The sequence below is a fragment of the Eulemur rufifrons genome, unplaced genomic scaffold (genome assembly GCF_041146395.1).
Source record: "Eulemur rufifrons isolate Redbay unplaced genomic scaffold, OSU_ERuf_1 scaffold_220, whole genome shotgun sequence".
NCBI lineage: Eukaryota > Metazoa > Chordata > Mammalia > Primates > Lemuridae > Eulemur > Eulemur rufifrons.
In genome coordinates, this window is record NW_027183002.1 from 211,215 (window position 1) to 230,000 (window position 18,786).

Below are 18,786 nucleotides of genomic sequence, written 5' to 3' on the forward strand. Positions count from 1 at the left end.
TTTGGGTATAAAATGGCACAGATGGTCCCAGGGCTCTCTGTGCATTTCCCACGTGGGTTCACAGTAAAGAACGTGTATTTGGCGGCTTGTCCCTCAGTGGGAGGACCTCTGTGCACTGGAGTCAAGGGGGTTGCAGGGACACCTGTCCTCGGTATCGCCCTGTTGCGTGGCCCCCGCATCATCTCTGTTCTCTTTCTCACACTGGGGCAGGTCTAGGGCTATGAAACGTCCTGCCTCATGAATATGCAAATGGCCTGAGGTCTGCTGGGGTACATACAGCTATGCCTGCGCCCCGAGAGCGTCACCCCACCACCACGTCCCTGCTGTGGAGAAGCCCCTGGCAGCTCAGCTACTCACCATGGACTGGACCTGGAGGATCCTCTTCCTGGTGGCAGCAGCGACAGGTGAGGGCTCCCCAGTCCCAGGGTGAGGAGGGGCTCGGACCCAGCCAGGGGGACTCACCCAGTCCTGTCTCCTCTGCACAGGCGCCCGCTCCCAGGTCCAGCTGGTGCAGTCCGGGGCTGAGGTGAGGCCACCTGGGGCCTCCGTGAAGGTGTCCTGCAAGGCTTCCGGATACACCTTCACCAGCTACTACATGCACTGGGTGCGACAGACCCCTGGACAAGGGCTGGAGGGGATGGGACGGATCAACCCTAGCAATGGAGCAACAAACTACGCACAGAAGTTCCAGGGCAGAGTCACCATGACCAGGGACACGTCCAGCAGTACAGGCTTCATGGAGCTGAGCAGTCTGCGACCCGAGGACACGGCCGTGTATTACTGTGCGAGAGACACAGTGTGACAACCCACATCCTGAGGGATCAGAAACCCTGAGGGAGACGCAGCTGTGCTGGGGATTAGAAAGTGATGAAGGACATTAGGTTGAAATGTTTCCCAATATGGGTTAGTTAGTTGAGGAAAAGGAATATGTGACACGTGTATGCATTCTAAGTACATTGCGAAGATTTCATTCACTTGTCATCGTATCAACAGAGCTTAGAGAACTATGGAAGACTCAAGCTAATAAAGCTGGTACAAGCATTTCCATTAAGTTATTAACGTGAACAAGAGTTTTCACATCAGTTGGGTAAATAAATTGGAGTAAGAATTCTTTTTTTTTTTTTTTTTTTTTAGGCAGAGTCTCACTTTGTTGCCCAGGCTAGAGTGAGTGCCGTGGTGTCAGCCTAGCTCACAGAAACCTCAAACTCCTGGGCTTAAGCGATCCTTCCGCCTCAGCCTCCCGAGTGGCTGGGACTACAGGCATGCGCCACCATGCCCGGCTAATTTTTTCTATATATATTTTAGTTGGCCACATAATTTCTTTCTATTTTTAGTAGAGACGGGGTCTCGCTCTTGCTCAGGCTGATCTCAAACACCTGACCTTGACCGATCCACCCGCCTCGGCCTCCCAGAGTGCTAGGATTACAGGCGTGAGCCACCGCGCCCGGCCTGGAGTAAGAATTCTTAATCACAAGGTATATGCCTTTTAATATATAAGAAATGGCCAAAATGTCTTTCTTATTTCTTTTAAATGAAATTTATTTTACGGTGGTTTTAAGTTCACAGTACCATCGAGAGAAGGTCCAGAGAGTTCCTGTTCACTCCTGGCCTGCGCATGCTAGAACTTCCTCGGTGTGGACACACTGTGACAGGTTCATGAATAGGTTGCAATGGACGAACCTACCTTTAGACGTCATCATTACCCAAAATCCACAGCTTGAGTTTGGTGTCGCCGTTGGTGCCGTCCCTTCTGTGGGTTCTGGCCAATTGATACAGACATGCATCTATTACTCTGGTGCCATAACTTGCCGACTCATTTGTGGCATTCCAAGGGAGGCAAACGATGGTGCCTGGGAAAAGAGGCCGCTCTAGAGAGGGTGGAAGCGCACAGTGGGTCAGGAACCGAGCCTGCCCTCGGGAAGGCCCGCAGTGGGTCCCGCGTGCTGTGCTGGCCTGTGCCCTCCTCAGAGGTGAAGGCGCCTCTCGTGTCCTCTGCGGAGCAGGGAGAACCCCCGAGGCATCCCCGCCCGCCTGTGTTGCTGTGCCCTCAGGGGTGGCCCTCGTGACTGCCTGCCCCATCCTAGCGCCCGCTGAGGAGGGCAGGGCACGGACTCTCTCCCCCAACACAGTGGCATCAGGGCATTGGTGGCAGGAGGGTATTCCGATTAGGAATTACGAGACACTGAGGGACAACAATTCAGTTCACTGTTCTCAGGTGTCGAGAACATTCAGGTGTAGGTTTGAGACCTTCCTTTGCTTTTGGCCTTAAGTAGTTTAGGGAAGTTGGGTAGTGGATCACTTTCATCTATTAGAGTGTATTGGAACTTCAATAACTTTTGTGCAAACCTTTATATCACGTCTATGGAAATTTTAGCCTGCTCAATATAAAATAAGATATAAAGGTATTTTCTGGGTTTATCATCCAATATCATAGAATAGTCAACGGTACAAACCAGAGAGATACGTTTGATTAAGATTACAGAAGTATCTGCTGTGCATGGGACGTTATAATCACTTTGGTAAAGTCTGTTTAACTTGAAAGTGCCTTATTTAAAAGTAGCAAAGAACGTTATTCGGCTGAGGCTCATGTATTACAAGGAATAGCTGAGAGTTTGGGAAAATCTGTGTCACTCTTGACACCCAATACCTTGGAGCCCCAGTGAGCAGGGTTTCCCTGACAGAGCAGCAAGGTGTCCCCGGGTACTGACGGGTGTCGGCCTTGTCACCGTTCACGCACCCTGAACACTTCCAGGTAGGGAGGGGATGGGGCACTTCTTCTCTTCAGAGCCTTCTCGCTGATGGGACACGAAGGGACCTACTGCTGTCAATGTTCTTGGTCACTGCTGTGCCATCTTTTGTTCTGCTGTCTCTTCTGCTCACGGCATCCGCGGCTGCTTCCAGGACAGGCCCTGGAGAGGGGGGGCCGCCCGGCTCTGCGGTCTGCAGGCCACGGGCTCCGCATCCTGCATCATTTTTCTTTGACAGCATTTCAGCATGTCCTGTGGCTGTTTTAGAACAGGCAGAGAGGCGACTTCACATTCTATTTCTGTTGTCAATACAGGTCTGAAATTTCCCATTTAACGTCACTGGTGAAATGCAATAAAATCGGGAAAGTTGTTACATCAGAAACTTCGTAAACTCCTGAGTTGTATCAGGAGTTGATCCCTGCCCCGTCCCCCGATCTTCTGCAGGCTGCGTGGTGACCACTTCTGGTCTGGTCTTGTGTTCCTCTTCAGCCGCAGACCCTGCCTGAGCACACTCCATTCCGAATCCCTGGGAATCGGCTCCACTATTCCAAGGAAATGCCCATAACTTGACTCACATCATATTCTTCCAGTGTTTTCTGCCACTTGTTTCCATGTGGGCAGATTCTCCGAGCCCTGTTCTGGGCAGAGCTGCACAGCTGAGGTCCTGCCCTTTTGGGGACACAACATCCAGCTTCTCCAAGTGACGTCCTCCCTGGTGCCCTCTGAGGGATGGAATCCCTTTGCAGGGCTGGGCCTGGCCACAGACCTCAGGGAAGGCCTGTGGCGTGTCCAGGACACGCTGAGTGTGGAAGAAGAAAAAGGCCTGGGGAAACTCCTGGAGACGTTGTGGGGAGGGACCCGGCTGTGTCCAGATCTACATAAGAGAAGGAGGGTTCAGGTATGGGCTGGAAGCAGACGCCATTCAGCCCAGCTGGCCTTCCCCACGCAACATCCTCTGCAGTCACCTCCTTTTGGATGGAGGGAAGGGCAGGTCAGGCTCTCACATAACAGCGGTAACGTAACAATCTCTCAGGGGAGACGGGAACCGCAGTACATGGGAGGTTCAGGGAGAGAAAGCAGGAAGGACCCAAACGAGCCAGATCTCAGTCCCTTCCCTGCGTGAGTACGAGGCTTCCCCATGGGAAGATTTCTCCTCAGTCTCCAGGACAGAATAGATCTGCTAATGGGCTGTGTAAGGTCCCGACGCCCTCCTTAGACAGGGCAGGTGTCTGGGGAAGGTGGCGCTGTGGTCTGGAAGAAAACGAGATTGCTGTGTCCTCTCCTTGGCCTGCTGCCAGCTGCACAAGGCGTCTCAGAGGTCAGACGTGCACCAGGTGCGATGGCCACTGTTGCACGTGGCTGGCGGGGACCGAGGCTCCATGTCCTGAGGTGTCGCTTTCAAGGTGCAGCTGCAGAAGTCGGGCTCAGGGCTGGTGAAGCCATCTCAGACACTCTCCCTGACCTGGGACATCTCTGGACTGTTCATCACACGCTGTGGTTACTGCTGGAGCTGCACCTGCCAGCCCTGGGGCAAGGCATGGGACTGCGTCAGGGACACATGCTACGTAGGGAGCACAAATTACAACGTGTCCCTCCAGAGCTGAGTTGCCACGTCCTGATCAATGTCCAAGAACCAGTTATCCCTGCAGCTGAGCTCTGTGCCCACGAAGGACAGGGCCGGATTCACTGTGGACACACAGTGAGGGGACATCAGTGTGAGCCCAGACACAGACCTCCCTGCAGGGGCGCTCGTCGCCGCCAGGTGGCGCCCGGGACACCCTGAGCACAGAGCTCAGGACCAGGTGCGGAGGGAACTGAGGATTCCTTTCAGATCCTGGAGTTTCCTGTCTCTGCCTGTCACTTTTCTTTCTCAGGAGTCCAGGTTGTCTCCTTGTAATGCCCAGGTCTCGTTCATCTGAAATGGGATGACTCAGGACCTGAATTCAATGCAAATTAAAGCCTTAATTTTTTTCACTTTTCTGCTCTCCATAAACTTTCAGTACAATATTTGGAGTATGCAATCAGCCACCCGCAATCCACACCCTTGTGCCATGAAAGGGTTTTGTGTTTCCTACGCTGTGTTGGTAATTCAGGAGCAAACACTTCTCTGCAGAGATGATTCTGTATGTGCTGGGGGTTTGCTTGGCCCCTGGAAAATTTAAACTGCAATCCCTTTAGCAAGTCCAGCTTCCCGCGATCCAGTGCCTATGTCCAGTGTAGTCTTGTCCCAGCCCACATGCCGCCTGCTGGGCTGTGCCTAATAAGCTAATGCTCTGGTCCTGTTTCTCCCTGCAAGTCCTGGTCTCTCCGCAGATTGCAGGTTTGCTGTTGGTCATATAGCTTCTGCTCTTTGAAATATTAAATAAAATTTGCTACTCTAGAGCTTCCGCAGTCATGCTTTATAGATGACGATGATGTTGCTATTGTTGTGGCTGATGTAAGAAGAAGAGCTTTTTCTCAGCTGTCTACTTCTCCCAGGTGAGGATAAGCTTTATCCTTAATGTCAAGAAATTGGAAACGATCAAACTATTAACCAGTAGTTTAATTAAATAAGCATTTTTTGCAAATGATGCGTTAGGACACTACATCATTGACAGCAATGGCTGTGTCATGCTCACTGCAAGGTGGCCGCATCCACAGTGTGTGCTGTGAGCAAAATAAGCAAAAAGCACCTGCTATGTGATTCCACTCATAAATTCTAGAGAGTGAAAACTGAAGTAACATAAACTATATTAGCACTTCCCTGGGTAAAGGGAGGGAGAGGGAAGGAGAAAGGAGGAGGAATTTTAGAAGGACAAGTGTAAACTTTGAGGCCAGGTGCAGTGGCTCACGCCTTTAATACTCGCACTCTGGGAGGCCAAGTGAGGAGGGTCACTCAAGGTCAGGAGTTCTAGACCAGCCTGAGCAAGAGCTAGACACTGTCTCTACTAAGAAAAAAAAAATAGAAAGAAATTAGCTGAACAACTAAAAATTATATATATAAAAATGTTAGCTGGGCATGGTGGCGCATGCCTGTAGTCCCAGCGACACGGGAGGCTGAGGCAGAAGGATTGCTTAAGCCCAGCAGTATGAGGTTGCTGTGAGCCAGGCTGGTGCCACGGCACTCTAGCCCGGGCAACAGAACAAGACTCTGTCTCCAAAAATAATAAATAACTAAGTGTAAATATTGAGGGAAACCGATTTCTTCAATATCACAGACAGGGTGATGATGGCGTCAATACTTTTAATTTGCACAGTTAAAATATGTTAATGAAACTGTACATCAACTATACATCACTAAATATGAACAGTTAAATAGATGATTTGTTAGGGAAGGAGTGATGGACAAATAGGTAAAAATGAGTGAAACATTAAGTACATGAAAATGCTTCTGCTTTGACCCTGTGTGTTCCCAATATTTGGCACATATTATTTAAGTAAAACCAGGAAGGCATAAATTTGCTTTATATTCTCATTACAGAGTCAAGGGGCCAGAAAGCACCCTAGGCTTGTCCAGCCTTGGTCTGCAGTGGGTTCCAGGGATGGGATTATAGGCCCAGACACTGAGCCTAAATCTTCCCGGGTATGTGCTCCTGGACATGCCAGACAAGCTCTATATGCATCTAGGGTTTCGTTTATGTCTGTAAAATACATGAAACACTGACACCTACAGCACATGGCTTAAGTGTGTTTGTAAATTAGATAAGTGAAGAGGAGTTAATTATTTATCACAGTACAGTCACGCAGTTTTTCTCTGGGCCTTGTCCTCCCACAGCTGTCCCACTCCGGCACTTGCTATATAGCAGGGGACATGCAAATAGGGCCCTCCCTCTGCTGATGAAAACCAGCCCAGCCCTCACCCTGCAGCTCTGGGACAGGAGCCCCAGCCCCGCCATTCCCAGGTGTCCCCATTTGGTGATCAGGACTGAACACAGACACTCACCATGGAGTCTGGGCTCACCTGGGTTTTCCTTGTTGCTCTGTTACAAGGTAATTCAGGGAGAACTAGAGATATTGGGTGTGTCATGGATGTGAGTGAGAGAAACAGGGGTGTGTGTGGCAGTTTCTGACCAGGCTGTGTCTGTGTTTGCAGGTGTCCAGTGTGAGGTGCAGCTGGTGGAGTCTGGGGGCTGCTTGGTCCAGCCTGGGGGGTCCCTGAGACTCTCCTGTGCAGCCTCCGGATTCACGTTCACTGACTACTACATGAGCTGGGTCCGCCAGGCTCCAGGGAAGGGGCTGGAGTGGGTGGCAGACATTGATAGTGATGGTAGCACAAGCTACGCAGACGCCGTGAAGGGCCGGTTCACCATCTCCAGAGACAACAGCAAGAACACGCTGTCTCTGCAAATGAACAGTCTGAGAGCCGAGGACACAGCCCTGTACTACTGTACCACTGACACAGTGAGGGGACATCAGTGTGAGCCCAGACACAAACCTCCTGTGGGGGCAGCGCGGGGCCGCCAGGGGGCGCCCAAGACACAAGGAGCAGAGTCAGCCCAGGGCAGGTGCAGGTGGAGGGTAAGGGCTGGTTTCCTCTCAGGGTCGTGGCTTCCTCTCCAGAAAACGGTTTCCTCTGTGGAACTTCTCTGAATTCACGATTCTGTGCTTCCCTCTGCAGTCTCTCAGTTAGACATGTTTGTGGTAATGAGAGAAAATATTGTCATCTGCACAAAAGTCAGAAGTTGTGTTCCAGTCACTTTGTCCTGTCCCCAAATGTACATTAATTATCTACCCTTCTGAATACGTCTGAGGGACATCAGGGGCAGATGCAGTCAGCGTCCTAAGCAAGAGCAGGGAGACCCTGTGGTGCTCCGTGTCCCAGCACGTGGCTCAAAACATGGATTATATCCGACACAATTCAAGGGCAGAGCGACCCCACCAACATTTAGTGTAGATGTTGACTCTGATGGTGTTAGACGCCTACACACAAAGCATGCGCACACAGACACATTAAGTGAACACGGGAAGGGTGAGTCTCTCCACTACTGAGGTGTCTGCGGAGCAGGGCAGGCCTCTCAAGACAGTCCCACGTGACTTCGTAGGACAAGAGGGGAGACTGGCTCAGGTTTTCACAACAGTTCCCTGGTGGAAAGGGAGGGGGCTCTCACTCCCAGGAAGGGTCTGCTGGGGTCTGGGCCTCCGACAACCGTCTGGTGAGACAGCACCTGTGATTCCTTCCTAGGATTCCCATGAGTGGGACAAACAGGGAAGACAAAAGATGGGCCTTCAGGTGTCAGCGGACAGACACCAGCTAAGAGACTCTGACTTCTTATTCCACTCAATAACTAGGAAATATTTAAAAAAAATTTTTTGAGGCCGGGCGTGGTGGCTCTCGCCTGTAATCCTAGCACTCTGGGAGGCCGAGGCGGGTGGATCGCTCAAGGTCAGGAGTTCAAGACCAGCCTGAGCAAGAGCAAGACCCCGTCTCTCCTAAAAATAGAAAGAAATTATACGGAAAACTAAAAATATATATAGAAAATTAGCCGGGCATAGTGGCGCATGCCTGTAGTCCCAGCTACTAGGGAGGCTGAGGCAGTAGGATCGCTTAAGCCGAGGAGTCTGAGGTTTCTGTGAGCTAAGCTGATGCCACGGCACTCACTCTAGCCTGGGCAACAAAGTGAGACTGCCTAAAAAAAAAAAAAAAATTTTTTTTGAAAAGCAAGAAAAGGCCATTACGGGTGGAAAACAATGAGGTCAGCAGGAAAAAAGAAGACATTTCATTAGTACAAACCATGGTACTAATGAGGATGAGTAGAAGGAGGGGTTATACCGGGTCTTGGTCCAATGTCATGGGGGAAGCTTTTCACTGTCCAAGATCATCAGCTTATCCTGAAGGCCGAGGGTCAGCTGTGGGCTTCAAATTACCAGAAGGTTCACAGGTTCTACAAGGATGCTCAGTTTGACATTCTCTACCACAGTAGCCTTCCAAATGTCTAGAATTCTGAACTGATGCTGTCGTTGTGAAACATGAACCCGAGGGTTTCCTCCCTGGAATTGCACTGTTGTGTTTCCCTTGAAGTCCTTAATAATATTTGTTCCAGTATGGCTCAAGACCAGTATTTTCCTGATATTTCTCCAACACACACTCTGTGCTGGTTGAACATGATGAGAGACTGCTAAAAAGATGTAGTAAAAGGACCCTGAATCTGTGGTGATAGGAGTGTCTATAATGCATGAATTGCTTTCAAAATTATTTACTCTCACATGCAATAGAGAAAATGCTAGCAATTTTCATAAAATCTAAATGTTTGTTCAGTTGCTACCAAGTGAATGAGTTACAACTGATGTGTCCTTGAGGGACTGGACCACAATGCTGTAAGCAAGTGCTCATGGTAGAATGCCAAAGGAAGTTCAAGAATTGCTTAAAATTGTGACATTCAAATTTCATAATGCTAATTGGATAAACATTTTCAACATTTACAAAATATTTCCAATAAGTGGACGGTGTGTTACGTGAGCAGTGGTGATGCCTCACAAGGTTAGACACCATCGTACACTAGGTTTAGGCTGCTTGTTCTTGGTAATGACCTCATACAACACTTGTTTAACCCCGATGTTATCTTTTTGTATGATTCCTATTTACTTTAGTTGGATCTCTAGGATTTAGAAGTCTATCTAGAAGTTCCTTAGTCTTTTGTTCATTTTGATAGGTTTACCAGAACTTTTGAGAAAACCTTTTGTTTGCAAAATATCCCAAGTTCATGTACTATTTTAAAAACATATGCATTTAATCCTGGATTTTGGCTAATTGACAAGCACCAAGAAAAGTAATGACTTCTCCCACATGGGCTGATTTTACCTCCAGTTGAGCACAACATTCTAATGGGAAGTTTTCTTCAGTAATATGAATCACTGCTTAGTAACTTCCAGGTTTATTATTGAAGTGTGATTGATCAACAAATACTATTGTCTGAAGTCTCTTAATGAGAATCTCATCCAAGGAATATACAGACCTTTTTCACTGATGCAGAAAAAATAGCTCTGTGCCCACACTTAGCTTTCAGCCACTTGTCCTAGCACACAATGAACCGCACGCCACTGTTCACCTCAGTGGGGGCTCCTGATTGGATATCAGGTGCTTTTGATTTTAATGCCTCTAGACCATCATATCTGGCTATTTTAGCAAAAAGTAATGGCAACATGAAATAACTAAATAATAAGGAAAATCATAACCTAATGAAACAAGAAGCCAGGATGTGAGTGGCTCCATTTTTGCCAATTTGAAAAGTTCATCCACACAAGGAGCTTCTTGTCTCAACATTTCACACTGATATGCAGAAAACATCTGCTTCATCCTCCAGTCCCCTATTGTGTGGACGTGGTGAGAGTGTTTTCAGGGTCCCACAGATAGGAAAAGGGTGGAAGAGGAGAAGACACCTTTCTGAAGTTTGCTCTGAAGGATCAGCAAGGTCACAACAGAGACTCTCTCCTGCCTCCGTGACTAGAACTCTGTCACACGCCCAAGTGCACACGAGTTCCTGATGGGCATAAATGCTGCAATGATGAGGCCGACCATTTTATCACATAAAATTACTGGAAACTGACATAAATATTTTCTTTTCCTTTTTCTGCAGGGAGTTAGCTAAGATCCCCGCAAAATTTCAGGTCCCTCAGACAGGGGTTGTCACAAAGGATGAAATAATCATAGGAAAGAGAAATAAAAATAATACACAGAGCCAAAGATGTAATTTATAAAGTAAAGATGTATGAAGATAGATAAGGCAGGGTGCCCGGAAAGTTACATCTGTTCCCACAGAAATGCAACTCAGACTGAATTTTTACAGAGATACTTATAGGGTAGATACAGGTTCTCCTTCCAGTGAACCCCATGCTGGGTGTCTCTTACTGAGAAATGCAGCCCTTGGCCCCAGGAAATGTTAGGCTGCCCCCAATAATAGAACTGGGTACACGGTAATCACACAGCTAGTGGTCCTGGGCGAGGCCTTGCGTTCGGAAAGACACACACGTGCACTGGATCCAGGAAAGGTGAGTTGCTGCACCTTCCAGACTCAGAGTTCTTAGGGAATTTGCCATCAAGTGATTCCGTGACTCAGTTCAGGAGCCATGTTGAGGTCACTGCTCGGCTCTTTTCCTCACAGACTTCAGGTTAGGCAGAGGGAGGACCTCAGTCTGCCTTCGGGGGAGAAAGCACATGAAGTTGGGTGATGCATGTCACCTAGCCCTGCCACTGAGGCCACTTAATTCATGGACCATTCGGGCGGCGCTGGAGTCGCTGGTCGCAGAGGGCGACTGATGTCCACTGGCTAATCCCAGGCACGTGAGTGTCAGTGTGATGGCACAGGGAGTGCACTCTGCAGAGGCCGGGACAAAATGCAGAGGGCTTCTCGCCAAGGCCCGGACAGCACACTCATGCATAACCCACATGCTAGTCACAGGTGCTGCCTGCAGGGAGAAAGAACCAAGGGGATGAATTTCATTACCTGGTAACACACACCCAAATGTCACATGGCCCTTTAAGACTGAACAAGAAATGTTCTAGAGGTGGCCCAGGTCCGAGCACAGGTGTCATCCGGACACTCTCAGTGGTGCCCACATGCAGGGCCCACCTCCCACGCAGGCTTCGCTCCAGTCCCTGCACCAGCCCTCACACAGGGGACTGGGGAACAGTCCTGTGTCAGATCCTCTACCGTACTGGCTGGGGGAGGTAAATTACGGTGTGGGTCACGTCTGCTATCTGCCATGAATTAATTTTTGTGAGTGGAGAGCAGAACAATTATATAAGAAAATGTTGGAAAACTCTTCTACATACAAGCTTGTGCCACAAGATTATTAAGACCACAATGGTAATCACAGCAACAAGAAAAGTTAACATATGGGTCTTGATTGATCTACACCAGGGTCCCTTGTAGGGATTCCTTGGTCACAACGAAAGCAGCATGTGCCGGGCCCTACAGAGTGCTGTGGCACCTGGGTCTGCTAAACAGTGGTAGGGGCGAGATTCATTCCTATCCACACACCATGGTGACAACTTGAGAAATCTTTCTTTTTATTGCCCCAATGTTAGGCTGTGATTGATTCGAAGTTCTGCTTCCCAGGAAGGATCACACCTATTGGGGGAACAGTGTGCTCCCCTGAATCTGAGACCTGGTCTGAGGCCATTCAATTGGGGTCCCCTTGACTGTGGACCAGCCAATAATGAAAAGCCTCCTCCCACTGATAGACACTAACTCTGCTTTGGAGGCTAAGCTCGTGTACCCATGGAGGCAGGGCCGTCCCTCAGGCCTAGGCAGATTCTGTGGTTTCTCCACTGCATCCCACACTGGGGAGGTCAAGTGCATCAGCCACATGCCTGCGGGTGGCCGAGGGACCTAGGACAATGGCTCTGCAGTGCTCAGGCCTGAGTCACTCCATCAGGGAACAACATGCAGCAACCCTCACTGCAAAGTGCTGCCATGTGTTAGAAGGTTCCAGAGTGGAGGTGGTAGGAGACACTAGTGAATGACAAGTAGGACTACAGGGCCACCTGCAGCAATGGACAGTGAAGTCTGGGCACTAACACTCATGTCCTGACTTCCACAAAGATCATGGCTGGCTACTGTCCCAAGCATGTGTCAGCCCCATAGACTGAACCGGGGCCAGTATGGACCCACCTGGCAAGAGGGAAATGTCAGGACAAACTTCAGTGGATCCTTCTTGGCCCCACTCATGTGCCCTGGGCCCAGCACAGAGGAAGCACAGTTGCATTTGACAATTTGTGTGAACCTGAATCCCCTCAGCTGAGTGAGGCTCATGTCACAGTTAATGCACAACTGCGTCAAGGGCAGTGTGGATTCTGTGGCCCAAAGTTCGTTGCAACCTTGAAGTTGTAACACTAGAATGCAGCAAAATCCCATTATGTTCTCATTAGTGAAAGGGGATACTGGAGACCCCATTATGCATGTCCACACTCGTGCTGGGGTTGGTTCATACGCGCAGTAGGATCTAGTGTCAGGGAGCTCAGGTACAGATACTGCAGGTAGCTCTCACTATACATGTGCTTCCTCTTGCACACATTGCAAAACTGCACCATCCTTCTCTTTGTAGTTTCATCTGTGAAATATCATGACCTATGAACTCCTCCAGGATGCTCACCTCTTCCCTGGGCACTGCCTTCTCCGCAGGTGTCCCCACTCAGGGCTTTCTATATAGCAGGGGACATGCAAATAGGGCCCTCCCTCTGCTGATGAAAACCAGCCCAGCCCTCACCCTGCAGCTCTGGGACAGGAGCCCCAGCCCCGGCATTCCCAGGTTTCCCCATTCAGTGATCAGCACTGAACACAGACACTCACCATGGAGTCTGGGCTGACCTGGGTTTTCCTTGTGGCTCTGTTACAAGGTAATTCATGGAGAACTGGAGATATTGGGTGAGGGAGGGGTTGTGAGTGAGAGAAACAGGGGTGTGTGTGGCAGTTTCTGACCAGGCTGTGTCTGCGTTTGCAGGTGTCCAGTGTGAGGTGCAGCTGGTGGAGTCTGGGGGAGGCTTGGTCCAGCCTGGGGGGTCCCTGAGACTCTCCTGTGCAGCCTCCGGATTCACGTTCAGCAGCTACTACATGCACTGGGTCCGCCAGGCTCCAGGGAAGGGACTGGAGTGGGTTGCTGTAGTTAGAAACAAAGCTAATAGTTACACGACAGAATACGCTGCGTCTGTGAAAGGCAGATTCACCATCTCACGGGATGATTCCAAAAGCACTGTCTCTCTGCAAATTAACAGTCTGAGAGCCGAGGACACAGCCCTGTACTACTGTGCCAGTGACACAGTGAGGGGACATCAGTGTGAGCCCAGACACAAACCTCCTGCGGGGGTAGCGCGGGGCGACCAGGGGGCGCCCAAGACACAAGGAGCAGAGTCAGCCCAGGGCAGGTGCAGGTGGAGGGTAAGGGCTGGTTTCCTCTCAGGGTCGTGGCTTCCTCTCAGGGTCGTGGTTTCCTCTGGGGAACTTCTCTGAATTCACGATTCTGTGTTACCCTCTGCAGTCTCTGAGTTAGATATGTTTGTGGTAAGGAGAGAAAATATTGTCACCTGCTCAAAAGGCAGACAGTGCCTTCCAGGCACTTTCTCCTCTCCCCAAATGGACATTAATTATCAACACTTCTCCACAAGCCCGAAAATCAACAAAACATTTTTTTCTTGGACAACACAATGCAGCACAGCACACAGAAATAAACGTTCCTTCTAGCCAGCAAGCAGGACAAAGTGCCTAGTGGACGTCAGGGGCAGACGGAGTCAGCGTCCTAAGCAAGAGCAGGAAGTCCCTGTGGAGCTCCGTGTCCCAGCACCAGGCTCACAACATCGATTATATCTCACAGAATTCAAGGGCAAAGGGACCCACCGATATTTAGTGTCGATGTTGACTCTGATGGTGTTAGACACCTGCACACACAGGCAGGCACAGATGCACACACACACACACACACACACACACTGAGTGAACACGGGAAGGGTGAGTCTCTCCACTACTGAGGTGTCTGCGGAGCAGGGCAGGCCTCTCAAGACAGTCCCAAGTGGCTTTTTAGGGCAGGAAGGGAGACTGGCTCAGGTTTTCACAACAGTTCCCTTGGGGGGGCAGGGAGGGTCTGGTGGGGTCTGGGCCTGTAACAGCCATCTGGTGAGAAAGCACCTGTGATTCCTTCCTAGGATTCCCATGAGTGGGGCAAACAGGGAAGACGAAGGATGGGCCTTCAGATGTCAGCGGACAGACATCAGTTAGGAGACACTGACTTCTTATTCCACTCAACAACTATTAAATATTTTAAAAAAATTTGTTTTGAAAAGCAGGCAAAGGCCATTATGTTTGGAAAACAATGAAGTCTGCTGAAAAATAGATGACATTTCTTTAGTATGAACACATCATAGTAGTAATGAGGATGAGCAGGAGGAGGAGTTACACAGGGTCTTGGTCCAATGTCATGGGGGGAAGCTTTTCACTGTCCAAGCTCATCAGCTTATCCTGAAGGCTCTGGGTGAACTGTGGGCTTCAAAATACCAGAAGCTTTGCAGGTTCTACTAGGATGCTCAGTTTGACATTCTCTATCACAGCAGCCTTCCAAATGTCTAGAATTCTGAACTGATGCTGTCGTTGTGAAACATGAACCCGAGGGTTTCCTCCCTGGAATTGCACTGCTGTGTTTCCCTTAAAATCCTTAATAATATTTGTTCCAGTATGGCTCAAGACCAGTATTTTCCTGATGTTTCTCCAACACACACTCTGTGCTGGTTGAACATGATGAGAGACTGCTAAAAAGACATAGTAAAAAGAGCCTGAATCTGTGGTGATAGGAGTATCTATAATGCATGAATTGTTTTTAAAATTATTTACTCTTACATGCAATAGGGAAAATGCTAGTAGTTGGGGTAAAATCTAAATGTTTCTTCAGTTGCTACCAAGTGATAGGGTAACAACTGATGTGTCCCTGAGGGACTGGACCACAATGCTGTAAGCAAATGCTCATGGTACACTGGTGAAGGAGTTGAAGATCTGCTTAAAACTGTGACATTCAAATTTCATAATGCTAATTAGATCAACATTTTCCACATTTTGAAAATATTTCCCATGAGTGGACGGTGTGTTACCTGAGCAGTGGTGATGCCTCACAAGCTTGGACAGCATCACAAACTAGGTTTAGGCTGCTTGTTCTTGGCAATGACCTCCTAGAACACTTGTTTAACCCCCATGCTATTTTTTTTTTTCTTCTTGATTCCTGTTTACTTTAGCTGGATCTCTAGGATTTAGAAGTCTATCTACAAGTTCCTTAGCTTTTTGTTCATTTTGATAGGTTTTCCAGAACCTTTGAGAAACCGTTTTGTTTGCAAAATATCCCAAGTTCATGTACTACTCTAAAAACATACGCATTTAATTCCGGATTTTGGCTAATTGGCAAGCACCAAGTAGGGCAATGACTTCTGCCACACGGGCTGATTTTACCTCCAGTTGGGCATGACATTTCCAAAGGAAAGTTTTCTTCCGTAACATGAATCACTGCTTAATAACTTCCAGTTTGATTACTGAAGTGTGATTGATCAACAAATAATATTGCCTCAAGTGTCTCAGTGAGAATCTCATTCAAGGAATATACAGAACTTTTCGCTGATGCAGACAAAATAGCTCTGTGCGCACACTTAGCTTTCAGCCACGTGTCCTAGCACACAATGAACCACACGCCACTGTTCACCTCAGTGGGGGCTCCTGACTAGGAAATCAGGTACTTTTGATTTTAATGCCTCTAGACCATCATATCTGTCTATTTTACCAAAAAGTAATGGCAACATGAAATAACTAAATGAGGTAAAGCATAACCTAATGTAACAAGAAGCCAGATGTGAGTGGCTCCATCTTTGCCAATTTCAAAAGTTCATCCACAGAAGGAGCTTCTTGTCTCAACGTTTCACACTGATATGCAGAAAACGTCCCCTTTATCCCCCAGTCCCCTCTTATGTGGACGTGGTGGGAGTGTTTTCAGGGTCACACAGATAGGACAAGGGTGGAAGAGGAGAGGACACCTTTCTGAAATTTCCCCTGAAGGATCAGCAAGGTCACAACAGAGACTCTCTCCTGCCTCCATGACTAGAACTCTGTCACACGCCCACATACACTTGAGTTCCTGATGGGCATAAATGCTACAATGATGAGGCTGATCATTTTATCACATAAAATTACTGGAAACTGACATAAATATTTTCTTTTCTTTTTTTCTGTTTCTTCTTTTTCTTTGTTCTTTTGGAAAGACGGTCATGTTATCTATCTACGCTACAGAACAGTGTCATCGTCAGAGCTCACAGAAACCTCAAAGTAATGGGCACAAGTGATCCCACAGCCTCAGCCACCCAAGTATCTGGGACTACAGGTGCACCCACAGTGGCCGGGTGAGATACATATATGTATAAAACATTGTCTCACTGGGATGCCAGCCAGGCTGTCCTCAAACTCTCGGCCTCAAATGACCCTCCTACTGTGACCTCCCAAAGTGATGGGTTTACAGACATGGGTCACAGCACATGATGAGCATATTCAATAACAAACTTTCCTTCGCATAAACTTAATTACTTTTTGATCATTACCTGAACTTTCACTGAAACATTCCTACTGTGATTGAGTTTCATTTTCATTTCCAGTGTTCAAAACTGGGCCTCCATCAGAGTCTAGAGCATAAAAACATCTTCCCCCAGACACTCATTTGTGATCTGGACCCTTCTCTCACTCAGCTGTCCCAGTCAGAGCTTGCTATATAGCAGGGGACATGCAAATAGGACCCTCCCTCTGCTGACGAAAACCAGCCCAGCCCTCACCCTGCAGCTCTGGGACAGGAGCCCCAGCCCCGGCATTCCCAGGTGTCCCCATTCGGTGATCAGGACTGAACACAGACACTCACCATGGAGTCTGGGCTCACCTGGGTTTTCCTTGTTGCTCTGTTACAAGGTAATTCATGGAGAAGTAGAGATATTGGGTGTGGGAGGGGATATGAGTGAGAGAAACAGGGGTGTGTGTGGCAGTTTCTGACCAGGCTGTGTCTGTGTCTGTGTTTGCAGGTGTCCAGTGTGAGGTGCAGCTGGTGGAGTCTGGGGGAGGCTTGGTCCAGCCTGGGGGGTCCCTGAGACTCTCCTGTGCAGCCTCCGGATTCACCTTCAGTAGCTACGGGATGAACTGGGTCCGCCAGGCTCCAGGGAAGGGGCTGGAGTGGGTGGCAAATATATGGAGTGATGGAAGTAAGCAATACTATGCAGATGCCGTGAAGGGCAGATTCACCATCTCCAGAGACAACAGCAAGAACACGCTGTCTCTGCAAATGAACAGTCTGAGAGCCGAGGACACGGCCCTGTACTACTGTGCCAGTGACACAGTGAGGTGACTTCAGTGTGAGCCCAGACACAAACCTCCTGCGGGTGTTCGCATGAGCCACCAGGGGGCGCGCGGGACACAACGAGCAGAGTCAAGACAGGGGACAATGATTGTTTCCTCTCAGAGTTTGGGGCCTCTTCTTTAGAAATTTCAACCAGGGACCTATATTCTTTCCTGGCTCTGCACTCGTCACTGTAGTGTCTGAATTAGAAACGTCTTGTTGTACTAAATGAACACACTCTCACCTGGACACATGGTGGAACATCAGTCACGTGGGCAGAAATGACCCTGGTGTTACCACAGGGGTCAGAGTCCTGAGGAAGGAAGCCCAGGGGAACCTGCTGAGCATTTTCCAACCAGACTCAGCGCACAGACCTCAGTGGGACTCCCTGAGTGGGACAGTCTTTGGGATTCAGGTTGGGACATGTAGGGACCTGGGCAGGGTCAGTGTCTCATAAAACCTAACACTGTCAAGTTGTTCTCTCCTCATTTAAAACTGTACATTTCAGATGCAGAAATGATTTAGTAAAATTTTTTTTTTTGGAAGTCTGTTTTGTTTCTCCCTTGGTTCTGTTTTCACATCTTCCTCTGTTCCTTTGTCCCACACAAAATGGAGGGTGTGGTCTCTGTGTCTAAATCCTCGGGCTCAGACCCTTTACCTGGAGCTCAGGTGTGGCTCTGGCTGTGGCTCCTGAGGCATCTGGGAGAGATTGATGGGGCTGTGTCACCCACCATTGCTGGGACCCTCCTGCTGTCACCTGGGCATGGACTCACATTGGAAATGCAAGCAGCCATTAGTAGCTGCGAGAACAAGATTGATTGGTCAAAGTGGGATGTGTCCACTGAGACTCTCACAGAGTCACCTTCAACACCTGTGGCATTGGAGAGACCTGCAGATGGAAACCTCAGTGTGCTGAGCAGTCTGGGTGACATCCAGGTCCTTGTGAGTGGTGTCCTTTGGCTCCACATGATCACACCCCACCCTGCAGTCCAGTCCCTGCTGTGTGTTGTGTCTGCCCGAGATGGCCCTTTATCCAAGAGCTGCCTCACCCTCCCCCCTCTGCTCCTCCTGACTGCCCTCTCCTATGTTCTCCTCCTTCCTATGGAGAGCAAAATCATTCCTTGTTTTTATTGTCATACCCATCACTATCAAGGAGAAAGAAGTGTCGTGTATTGAACAAGGATTTGTGTCTAACCCACATGGGATTCACAAAAGATTTCTTCCA

At 48.9% G+C, this 18,786-nt stretch overlaps 1 protein-coding gene and 2 gene segments (V, D, J or C); all 3 read left to right on the forward strand.

Annotated features, from left to right (window-relative positions):
* The first annotated feature begins 302 nt into the window (after positions 1 to 302).
* LOC138379915 (immunoglobulin heavy variable 1-46-like) lies at positions 303 to 4,135 on the forward strand. The segment is given in 5 exon segments: positions 303 to 404; positions 486 to 791; positions 2,776 to 2,829; positions 3,494 to 3,645; positions 4,046 to 4,135. Coding segments are annotated over 5 exon segments (648 nt in total).
* Positions 4,136 to 6,623: 2,488 nt separating this feature from the next.
* LOC138379918 (immunoglobulin heavy variable 3-74-like) lies at positions 6,624 to 7,109 on the forward strand (the record flags this gene model as incomplete). The annotated part of the segment is given in 2 exon segments: positions 6,624 to 6,716; positions 6,820 to 7,109. Coding segments are annotated over 2 exon segments (336 nt in total), but the record flags the coding sequence as incomplete, so codon positions are not given.
* A 5,862-nt stretch (positions 7,110 to 12,971) lies between these two features.
* On the forward strand, positions 12,972 to 17,561 carry LOC138379916 (uncharacterized; the record flags this gene model as incomplete). The annotated part of the gene is made up of 4 exons (XM_069464890.1): positions 12,972 to 13,062; positions 13,167 to 13,483; positions 17,089 to 17,140; positions 17,251 to 17,561. Coding segments are annotated over exons 1-4 (726 nt in total), but the record flags the coding sequence as incomplete, so codon positions are not given.
* Positions 17,562 to 18,786: the final 1,225 nt, after the last annotated feature.